A 12,455-nucleotide genomic window follows, 5' to 3' on the forward strand; every position below is an offset into this window, starting at 1 on the left:
AAGTATTAATATGATACTGTTAAATAATATGATGTAGTATTAAAATTTGAAAAATTTTATAAGACAAGTTTAAATAACATATGAAAAAATAAATAAAAAAATGATATTTTTTGATGAAAAGGTTAATCATTAGAAAATGTTTATAACAGTTTTAATAAATAAAAAATAAAAAACTGATATAATAACATTTCAAATACATAAATTTTTATAAAAAGTTGTTGTATTTGTCTATTAGATTTTCCACTAACTAATTAATAATTTTTTTACTCCGATATATATAAACTTGCTTAAAATTTTGTTATCTTTTGAAAATGAAATATTGGATAAAAAACTTTTTACTAGAAGATCATAATTTTTAAATGACTAGTAATTTTTTTTTTAAAATTTTGCATTAAAATTGCTCTAATAAAAATAGTAAGTTTTCAAAATGTTAACAATAACAACTTAACATATGCAATTAGTTTGTCTGATGGATCATCTTCTAGACTATATTTGACGTAGTAGGTAAAAAGTTAACTGATAACTGAAAAAATAATTGTTAACTAAATAAATAACTGCTAACTTATAAGCTAACTAATAAAAATTGATGTTTGATAAAAAGTAGTTGAAACATATAAAATGACATAAAAATCATTTAGAAAAATATAATATTTATAACTAGTTATGAGATCCATGTATTACATGAATTAATTTAAAAAAATATAAATATAAATATCAAAATATTTAAGAACTTTGAATTTATAAGAAAATAAGAAAAATAATGAATTATTATAATGAAAATGTTTTTTATCTTTTAAATTTAAACAAATAATTGAAATAAATAAAAAAACTAATGAACTCTAATTTTTAGAACTTTCAAATTAAAAGATAAGCTCATTAACAAAACTGATATATATTTAGTACTATATTTATTGTAATTATTATATTAAAATATTATGTAAAATTTAATAAAATAGAAAATTATAAAATGACATTTGAAAAAAAAAATAATTCAAAATAACCACAAAATGACATTTGACAAATTGAATGAAAATATGTGACAAGTGGCAAAAAAACCTTCATTTATTAGAGAGGATTAATTAAGGTTGTATTTGAAAAATTATAAAAAAACTCATAAAAAACTAGTTTAGATAGCTTTTTAAAAAACTAGCTTATAAGTTAGTTACAGTAATAACATAATTTTTTTTTGAAAAATAAGCTAACTTCCCCTGACGACGTAACCTTAATTAAAATTAAAATAAAAGTGCTCTCATTTATACTTTGGTAGTTTGGTTTACTAGTCCAGGTATATGAATTTATTTATTTTACTCTTTCGCCATTTATGGAGAGATGCCGAAGAGCCGAAAAGAAGTTTTTGAAATTCAAATTTCTACTAAACTCACTATTAAAAAATGAATACACGACCGATAAATCTCTTCATGTTCATCCCCTCAATTAAAAAAATGTTAATTTTGTTCGCTTTGTAAATAAATGTAAATAAATAGTTTTTTCTTTAAATTGTTAACTAAATGTCCGGCCTGTTTTACATATTTATTAAAATAAACAGAAAAATTTAGAAGAATTCAAGAAATAGTACCATCGTATTTTAGAAAAGATTCAAAATAAAAAACAAAAAGGCAAATGAGAAAAAATAGTCAGGTTTATAATGTGAATAAGGCTAGCGTAATGGCGCCAAAAACAAAAACCATAAAGAGTGCCAAAGAAGCCATTACTAACCCAAAAACACAAAGAGTGCCAAAGAAGCTATAAGTAACCGAATATGCTCTTCAAAATTCAAATCACCAAAAAACCCGCAAAAACAATAAAATAAGTGTTGTATAATTGCAACTTATTACAACCCATGTGTTAGGCAAATTACTTTGTAGTGTGTTAGACTATGTATTTATTATATAAATATGGATAAATGACAAAATTGTAATTTCTTGGATCTAAAAAATAAGATAAAGTTTGGACTTAAATTTTTTTCATATGTTTGACAGCTGAGTTTTAAAGATTTTAGAAAATTTAGTTTTTAAAGAATCCGAATAAACTTTGTTCAGAATCCACGTTTAAATCATTTATTTAAAAACCTATGATTATTTTTTTAAATTTGGAGTTACCTAATACAAACTATGTGATATATAGAAATTTATCTATTTTAATAGCTATCAATAAATAAGTTATAGTATCATTTATCAAATAAACAGAATCAACACATTTAAGTCACAAATAAACATTATTACCTCCATGTGTTTGTTTTAGAACTCATGCTTAAGTTTCAAGATTATTTTCTTTGTTTTTTTTGGGACAAACCATATAATTAAATGTGTTAAAATGTTTTGATATTTATAAATGACAAAAATTAACCATATAATTAAACTAACAAAAGCAAAAGCAAGTGGTCCCAAACTCCGAAGACAGCTCCACACCTACCAAATTTACCCGCGCCTATCCAACTGGCGGGAAAGCCTAAATTTTGAGGGAAACCCTAATTCCAAAATTCAAACGCCTCCACACACACACACACACACTTCCCCAATCCCCATGCTATATAATCCGTAGTAGTAGCCTTCTTCCTGTTATCTACAATCAGTTACAAGAAACCCCCTTCTCAATTACTCTCAAAAACATGTATGTGGTGAAGAGAGATGGGCGTCAAGAGACTGTGCATTTTGATAAAATCACTGCGCGATTGAAGAAGCTCAGTTATGGACTCAGCATTGAGCACTGTGATCCGGTGCTTGTTTCCCAGAAGGTGTGTGCTGGTGTTTACAAGGGTGTTACGACCAGCCAGCTTGATGAACTTGCCGCGGAAACCGCCGCTGCTCTAACTGCCAACCATCCCGACTATGCTTCCGTAAGTTCTTATACTCGCCCTCTAATTGTTCATCTGGTCTCAATTATTTTGTTTTTAAGATAGGATATGATAATTTGTTCGTTAATTTGGGGATTTTTGTTATTTTGCAATTGTTACTTGCGATTTCGTTACATTTGTGCTTCATTTCATGATTGATTTTCATAAGTACGTGGTAGACTTGTTTCTTTAATTGGCATAGTTAGATCCTCAGAACATTTGAACCGCACAGCGTGGATTCGCTATTTTTTTTTTCAAGTTTGTTGTTGATATTAGCTAACATCTCCTCTTTTCTCTGAGAGTTCTCGATCGGGGTTTTTTAGGCTCTGTTGATGAAGTTAACTAGTATAAACCTTTTCTTATTGTTTGAATATGATCATTAATCAATTGAATTGCTTACATCTTTTTTGTGTTTAATTTGCATTTCATACAGTTGGCTGCAAGGATCGTTGTTTCAAATCTGCACAAGAACACTAAGAAATCATTTTCTGAAACGTAAGTGAACTCGATCTACCTTAATTAACACCGTTTTGTTCACATCAGTGTTTAAGACCCTGATCTTTATAAATCTCGGTTGTCATTGCAGGATCAAAGATATGTACTCTCATATCAGTGACAGATCTGGGCAGAAGGCTCCTCTTATTGCTGACGATGTTTATGAAATCATCATGAAGGTGACACATACTCATCAATACACTATAATTGTTTTCTGATTTAATTCTGATGTTATGGATCTATCTAGCTTCTAGATCATATTTACTGCTGGCTACATAGCCATCAGCATAATTCAGAACTGATGTTCATTTATGTACTTGTTTGTCTGTTCTGATGTGGGGATCTAGTCTTATTATATTATTTATGTTTGAATTGTTTATTGTTTCAGCATGCTGCAAAGTTAGACAGTGAGATTATCTATGATCGGGACTTTGACTATGATTATTTTGGATTCAAAACCCTTGAAAGGTCTTATCTCTTAAAGATAGAAGGAAATGTTGTGGAAAGGCCTCAACATATGCTGATGAGAGTTGCAGTTGGGATTCATAAAGAAGACATTGATTCTGTAATCAAAACATATCATTTAATGTCACAGAGGTGGTTCACTCATGCTTCTCCCACCCTTTTCAATGCTGGAACACCCAGGCCTCAAGTATGAATAATTATCTTTACCTTTCTTTGTTTCATTAACTTGTATCTTTCTTTGTTTCTCACATGGGGTTAATTATGTAATTTGCAGTTGAGTAGCTGTTTCCTGATATGCATGAAAGATGATAGCATTGAAGGCATCTATGATACTTTAAAAGAATGTGCTGTTATCAGCAAATCAGCAGGGGGTATTGGTGTCTCTGTGCATAATATCAGAGCAACTGGAAGTTACATACGTGGCACAAATGGAACATCTAATGGTATTATTCCAATGTTGCGTGTGTTTAATGACACTGCTCGATATGTTGACCAAGGAGGTGGTAAAAGAAAGGGTGCATTTGCTGTTTATTTGGAACCATGGCATGCTGATATCTTTGAGTTTCTTGATTTGAGGAAAAACCATGGAAAGGTAGCAATTCTTTTTCAATTGTCAATACCATTTAAAAGTTATGTTGAAAAATCATAATGGGGGTTCATAAAGTTCTAAACTTGATTCTAAAATCTTGCAGGAAGAGCAACGTGCTCGTGATTTGTTCTATGCTCTTTGGGTACCTGATCTTTTTATGGAAAGAGTTCAAAGTAATGGAACTTGGTCTTTATTTTGTCCAAATGAGGCTCCAGGTTTAGCTGATTGTTGGGGTAAAGACTTTGAAAACCTCTATACCCAATATGAAAGACAGGTAAAACTATCATTTTCATCCAACTTTTTATGATTAAATTCGTTTTTTTATACCAGTTCTATCAGTTAATTGAATTTCTTTTGTACAAATTCAGGGGAAAGCTAAGAAAGTTGTTCAGGCACAGAATCTTTGGTTTGAAGTTTTGAAATCCCAAATTGAAACCGGAACCCCTTACATGCTATTCAAGGTAAGTTTAACAAACTTTTGAATACTTACGTTTTCTCTTCATATTAATTTTCACATTGTAATAAAAAAACTTTTTTTTTGCTCTTATTAGGATTCCTGTAATAGAAAAAGCAATCAGCAGAATCTTGGAACAATCAAGTCTTCAAATCTGTGTACTGAAATTATTGAGTACACAAGTCCAACAGAAACTGCAGTGTGTAATCTTGCATCCATTGCATTACCAAGATATGTTAGAGAGAAGGTATAACTTTTAAAAATATGTTTTTAAATATGATTATAATTTTTATATTTGTTATGCTTAATTTTAAGTTTCAATTATCATCTCTTTCAGGGAGTTCCAGCTGAATCTCAACCATCAAAGCTTGTTGGTAGCAAAGGTTCTGGCAACCGATACTTTGACTTTGACAAACTAGCTGAGGTTTGACTAATTGACTCTAATACTCTTGTGTTATGCTTTAGAATCTAGGATAAAATTCAAGAAATAGCAACACCCTTTCACTGATTTGCTTTTTATAGCCTCTTACTTTATTAGTAATGCAATGTATCTATAACAAAAGTAGAGAATAAATCTCAACAAATTAATGAAAGTACATTGCTATTTCTTGCTATTAGCTCTATAATCTATAATTTCATCATGATTATAAATCTTTACATGTGTTATCTTATGCAGATTGTATCAGTTGTTACAATAAATCTCAACAAAATCATTGATGTAAACTACTACCCTGTTGAAACTGCAAAAAGGTCAAACTTAAGACACAGGCCTATTGGTATTGGGGTTCAAGGTCTTGCAGATACTTTTATTTTGCTTGGTATGCCATTCGATTCTCCAGAGGTAATTCTTATATTCTTTTTTTATTTTTAATCCTCAAATTATTTTCTGCTTTTCAATTCTAATCATATATATTCTGTTTTTGAAATCCAGGCTCAACAACTGAACAAAGACATATTTGAGACAATTTACTACCATGCCCTCAAAGCTTCATCTGAATTAGCTGCAAAAGAAGGCACTTATGAAACATATCCTGGAAGTCCTGTTAGTAAGGTATGTGAAAATCTCTTTGGATTGTATTGTTTATATTACCTTTTTACCCCTAGAACAGTACTTTTCAGAAACAAACTAGGGTTTTAGTCTTTTGAAGATGCATTGTTTGCAACTTTTAATTCCTATGTGAGTTAACAAAGAACAAATTTATGGGTTTTGAAATTTAGGAAAGTTGTGATATGGGTTTTGAAATTACCTTTTTACCCCCGGAAACAAACTAGGGTTGAGTCTTTAGAAGTTGCATTGTTGGATTTAGAGTTGTAACTTTCTGTTCCAATGTGAATCAACAAAGCAAACAAATTTATTGGTTTTCAAATTAAGGAAAGTTGTGATTTTTGATTTTTACTTTTTAATAAATAATTGTTAATAGTTATGATTAATTATTGTGAAATGTATAGGGAGTTTTGCAACCAGATATGTGGGGAGTGACACCTTCGGATTTGTGGGATTGGAATGCTCTTCGTGGAATGATAGAGAAGAATGGAATACGCAATTCCCTTCTTGTAGCTCCTATGCCAACTGCTTCAACTAGTCAAATTCTTGGAAACAATGAGTGTTTTGAGCCATACACTTCCAATATCTACAGTCGCAGAGTTTTAAGGTGAGTGATTATGATTCCATTGTCTTTTTATAAAGGAATCAATAAAGGAATGGAATGGGCTATTCCCATGGAATGAAGGAATCAAGAAAGGACTGAAATGGTTCATTCCATTGGAATCAAAAAATGGAAAAAAAACCATTTGTTTTATCTAATGGAATGGAATCACCTATTCCATTCCTTAGCTAATTTTTTTTTTACTTCATTTCATTATTTAGCAAAAAATGAAAAGCTGCTAAATTATCCATTTTATTTTTGTAAATTGTAATTTAACAAAATCTTTTTTTTGCAGTGGTGAATTTGTTGTAGTGAACAAACATTTATTATATGATTTGACTGAAATGGGGCTTTGGTCTCCAACTCTCAAGAATCAGATCATTTATGAAGATGGATCTGTTCAGAAAATTACTGAAATCCCTGACAATTTGAAAGCTATTTACAAGTATGATTTAAAACTCAATTTTCTTTTATTGATTATTTTTTTTGTAAAAAACCTCATTCTAATGTGAAAACATGATATATAAATCAGAACTGTTTGGGAGATCAAGCAGAGGACTTTGGTTGACATGGCAGTTGACCGAGGATGTTACATTGACCAAAGTCAAAGCCTAAACATTCATATGGATCAACCCAACTTTGGAAAACTCACTTCTTTGCATTTTCATGCTTGGTCTAAGGTACTAAAACTATATTAAACTAAATTTAATTTATGAAATCGCTTCAAAGTAAAAAAAATACAATAAATGATTAATTTTTGTGTTGTGTATATCAGGGGCTTAAAACTGGGATGTATTACTTGCGATCAAGGGCTGCAGCTGATGCGATTAAGTTCACTGTGGATACTTCTATTCTCAAGGTAACTTTTTATATTGTTAAAATCATTTTCTTTTTTTTATTATTAAATTGTATAGACTAAAGTAATTGGAATGAATGTAGGAAAATATAAAGGCAACAACTGGTGAAGAAGATGATAACACAAAAATGTCACAAATGGTGTGTTCTTTGATGAATCGTGAGGAATGCATGGCGTGTGGAAGTTAAAGTTGTTGAAATAATTTGATTTAATGTTTGAAACTTATGGAATGTTAAGTCTTGTATTTTTTTTATTTAGGATTTAGGGGTTTGAGAAGTATTTTGTGTATATTGGTATGTGAGATGAGGGTATTTGGTTTAACGTTTAACTTGGATTATTATATAAATATGGTATAAATATGTTTAAATTTAAGTGTTACTTCATTTATCTGTTTCCAACTTTCTATTGAGATTGCTCTAGTGATAGTATTATTTTTGGTAGAGTTAATTATAGATCATTTTTGTGTTGTGTATTGGGAAACAATTCTTATAAATAACATGTAAGGGGAACATTACAAGGATCCATATCATATTACGAAGCCTAAACTACAACACGTGACAACAACCAAAAGGACTTCTATAACCTCAAATCTTAAAACAACACCTTGGGCTTCATTAACTCGAAACAGCCAAAGTGGACCATTATACCCTCCAAACTTTGGAATAACATCCAAATGGTTCAGCCAACACAATGAGCTTGAGCGAGTCAGCTTTGAAATTTTGTGCCCAAGCTAATCAATAGCTTTAACAAAAAAACCCAATCAAATACCAGGTATATATAGATTATATAAATCATAAATAACAAGTATTTTTAAGTATTATTTGTAGCAAATGTTGTGTAGATTTTTCTAATCAAAACCTACTAAATGTTGAAATACATGTACGTGGAATATATAGATAAATTATTTCATCGACGCAAAGTGCTTTTATGGTTTAAACCCAAAAGCACTAGGTATTTTAATATGTCAACTTTGTAAAATGATTTTAAGCATAGAGTATTGGGAAATTCAGTAAAGTAACCCATACATTTAAAGTATTTGGAAAAAAATAATCAATATTTTATAAAATTTATAAAATATTCATTTTCTTCTATATGGGAATTATGGAGATTATTCAGTCTTGTATACCTACTTTTCTGGTAGGATATGTACCTATTTTATAGGTACAATAGTTTATAAATAGGTTAGGTTGTCATTTGTTTTAGTGTGTAATCAGTTTTTCTTTTGAAAGTAATATAGCAGTGAGAAGAAGTCCATATATACTGGTTGTTGTGTAAATCACATGAGAGTCCATAGTTGTAGGTGGGTTAAAGGAAGGGCTGATTAACAACACACATATTCTAGGATAATATATTCTAGAATGTACGGTCATTCCGAATGTACATTGCTATTTATTCCTCCATTCTATAGTTTTATTTTTGGATTACATGCGAAAAATACAAATCTACTTCCATTATTTTTAATTTTATAGCATCCTACTTTATTTTTATACTATTAATGTTACTATTTTTAACCTTTTATGCAATGCATTTTATGTAAATAGAAACTAAGACAATCAAAAAACAATACAACACAAAATATGAATGTACATTGCTATTTATTCCAAGAATATCCTTAAGCCTATCTAAAAAAAATCCGTTCAAATTCCAAAGAAGACAATTTCCACTATTCGTATGTTTTCTAATGACAATTAACAAGAGACAATGACAATCCTTATCGAATGTTGGTTTGTTTGTCAAAGAACCGGGTTTTACATATAGTCAATTGTATATTGCCTTATCTAGAGTTCAAAGTAGAGAAAAATTAAAATTGTTAATTTTAGATAAAGATGGTAGACTTACAAATAAAACTTTCAATGTTGTGTTTAAAGAAATTTTTAGAAATTTATAAACAATTTTAAAATTTCATTTCTTAGAACATCTTTTATTTATTAATAATAAAACACACTTTATTCTTAATTTTCATTTGTAATTTAATATATGTTTTCATATATGTTTATTAAAATATCTTAATTTTTAATTTGTCATATAAAAATTGCATTTCCATGATTGACTGCGGTTGTTTTTAATCTACTCAATTTTATATTTCATTATACAGTATCATCATTTTCTCATTAATTTACACATAAAAAACATTGCCCGTATCTTCATAATATTTTATATTAATTTGAATCAACCATTATAAAGTTACAGACAAAGCATATAACTCAATAAATTAATAACTTGAAAATAATGTAACACACGCTTTCTAAGATGGATCGATTTAGGGTTTCAAGGAGTCAAAATGTTGAATTTTGGAGGAAATGGGGTCTCACGACGTGAGGAGAGTTAATATGTAAATTTTGTCCGGACTGATCTCACGACATGAGGCATAGAGGCTCACGACGTGAGAACTAATGCAGCCCAAGCCCATGATCTTTTAGGGATTCCTTCGTATTTAAGCCCCTCTAAACCCATTTTAGGGTTCATTATCAGCCTCCAAACCCCCTTTCACCTCAGAAAACCCTAGCCTTCACTCCTTGCTAGATTCTTGGCCTTTTTGGAGCATTTCTTGGTTTGAAGAAGAAGAGATGAAGAAGAAGATGATGATCTTTTGGAGAGGCTTAAGGAATCATCACCCTCATCACCTCACATTGTTTTTGGACCTTTGTAAGTGTCAAAGCTTCCACATTTATTGTTGTTTGTGGCTAGATCTAAGTATTGTCCTACTTTTCTCCTTGGTTGAGCAAGTTTGAATGAATGGAAACCATAAATTTGGCAACTTTATGGGTTATAAGGGTCTTTAGAGTGTCATGAAGTTCAGATATAGTCAATGGTTGGGTTTTGGAACCTTGCATGAAAGTTGGATGACCTTTTCTTCAATTTTGGCCCCAAATGAGATCTAGACATGAATTTGACTTACATGCCTATAAAGCATCAACTTTTAAGTGTATTATGGAGTTATAAGACCTTCTGGAAAGTTAGAATAAAAGGCTTAATGGATTAAGGACTTAAGTTGTTGGATTTTGGCTTCGGATTGTGCTCACGACGTGAGACATAGGGTCTCAGGATGTGAGGATTGAATGACTCGTTTCTGTTAAGCTTCTTGGGGCTCACGACGTGAGAGAAGGCTGCTCACTTCGTAAGGTCAGCTCCAGTGACTTTTCATGTATGAGTTGGCTGAGTCGAGTCAAGATGAGTTGGAATCAGACCGAGTGAGCTCTCACGACATGACCAGGGGCTGGTCAAGACGTGAGGCTAAATAGTTGACATTATGGGCGGTTGACTTTGACTTTGACTGTTGACTTTTGGCTTGGGTTAACTTTTGGTCAAGTTTTATTTTTAGAAGGTAGATTTAGGGTTTACCTTGTGTGGATTGAAAGGAGGTGTTAAGCACCCATCATTTCGCTTGAGAGAAGTTAGTTGTGGTCGGCACAGTTTTGAGCTGAGTCTTAGTCGAATTTGTGATTCAAGTGAGTCTCCTCATTGAACTCGGGGGTCGAAGGCACCACTATTGGCCCACTGGTTTATGTTATATAGGAAGACCAGGGGATGGCCCCTGACATTTGTATGAAAGACCTGGACATGGCTCCCGCCAATTTGCATGCAAGACCAGGGTATGGACCTTGATAATTATATGTATAATGCTAGTTGTCTTTGTGATACTTGCATCGAAGACCAGGAGGTGGCTCTTGGCACTTGTCTACAAGACCCAAGGTTTTAGCCCCTGACCTGGCATGGAAAGACCATGATACGACTCATGTCATAATGGCAAGACTATGGTTGACACATAACAATCTCTATTATATATATGGTATGTGGTATTTTGGGGAACTCTCTAAGCTTTATGCTTACAGTTTCATGTTTACGGTTTCAGGTACTTCCAGTATGAAAGGGAAGGGCCCGACATGACTGCACATCATCCTCCAGAGTTTTAGCATTGGTAATTTATGATCTTTACTCTGATGCTTAAATAATATATTCACTTGATTAGTTTTGGAACAACTCGTTTGTATAGTTTATTGTTTTAAAAATGAAAATTTTACTATGAAATTTTGGGAGGTTACAAGTTAGTATCAGAGTGTCACACCATCGGCATGATGGCAAAAACACCGAGCTATGTAACTTTCAGAGTTGTTGACTTTTTGGAAGAGGCCTTCTTGTCGATTTCCATTCCATTTGATAGTATGACAGTTGTCTGTACTATCTGTTTTAGTGTTTTATTGATGTGTTTTGGTCATAAGAACATCCTATGTGCTCATACAAACCCTAATGCTTGGATCTAGGTTTCTCTATTGTACATGCAAGTTATCCAAGACTATAAACCCTAATTCTAGCATTCAAGTAATCATATTAACATGAGAATAGGTTTAAGATATTACCTTGATTGTTATGTAGCAATAACAATCCCAAATCCTTCTTGTATTGACTTTAGAAAGCTTAGAGTCACAAATGTCACTCCTCTAATGGGTCACAAACACCAAGAGCAAGAGGATGAAGAGGAGAGAGGATGGAGGCTGCCCTAAAACGTGTGAAACCCTAGAAGGAGTCTTATCCACGTTTTTGGGTCATAAGGGATCTATATATAGGAGGCTATTAGGGTTATCTTAACAAGGAAACCCTAATTTGGATGCTTAAGCCCTAAGCAACCCATGGATCCCTTTCCTTAAGGCCTTGGACGATTTCCTTATGGGTTTCCCCATAGAATTCGTCCATTCCTTAATACAAGGCAATCCATGGCCCAAATTGCAATTATCTTTTAATTACAACTCTAGTCCCTTAAGTTTAATTAATATCTTTTAGCCACAAACTTAATTCTTATTAATTATTGACTAATATTAATTAAACAATATGATTTCTCCTTTAATATATTATTCTCATAATATATTAATAAATCATATTTAATCCTTTATCTCCATAATTCATCCTATCAAGTTGCTTTGGTGAAGGCAACCCAAAAGGACCATGCACCATCGGGTCAAGTACATACCAAAATAGTTATGGACTTAGACACTAATCCAACAGTCTCCCACTTGGATAAGTCTAATAACTATTATGCGTATGACTTCAGATCCTGATCTGCAATCGTAGCTTTCCAAAGCCGCTGTCAACTCTGATCCTATCAGATACGCGTGTCCTTT

At 31.6% G+C, this 12,455-nt stretch overlaps 1 protein-coding gene across 1 annotated transcript; it reads left to right on the forward strand.

The window, feature by feature from the left end:
- The first annotated feature begins 2,408 nt into the window (after positions 1-2,408).
- Positions 2,409-7,725, forward strand: LOC111882479 (ribonucleoside-diphosphate reductase large subunit). The gene is made up of 16 exons (XM_023878843.3): positions 2,409-2,836; positions 3,267-3,328; positions 3,420-3,507; positions 3,717-3,980; positions 4,068-4,385; positions 4,486-4,656; positions 4,751-4,843; positions 4,934-5,083; positions 5,174-5,260; positions 5,513-5,677; positions 5,768-5,887; positions 6,286-6,488; positions 6,778-6,927; positions 7,015-7,162; positions 7,258-7,341; positions 7,422-7,725. The coding sequence occupies exons 1-16, from the start codon at positions 2,609-2,611 to the stop codon at positions 7,524-7,526; spliced, it is 2,436 nt and encodes an 811-aa protein (XP_023734611.1). The 5' UTR covers positions 2,409-2,608; the 3' UTR covers positions 7,527-7,725.
- Positions 7,726-12,455: the final 4,730 nt, after the last annotated feature.

Source organism: Lactuca sativa, chromosome 4 (genome assembly GCF_002870075.4).
Source record: "Lactuca sativa cultivar Salinas chromosome 4, Lsat_Salinas_v11, whole genome shotgun sequence".
Lineage (NCBI taxonomy): Eukaryota > Viridiplantae > Streptophyta > Magnoliopsida > Asterales > Asteraceae > Lactuca > Lactuca sativa.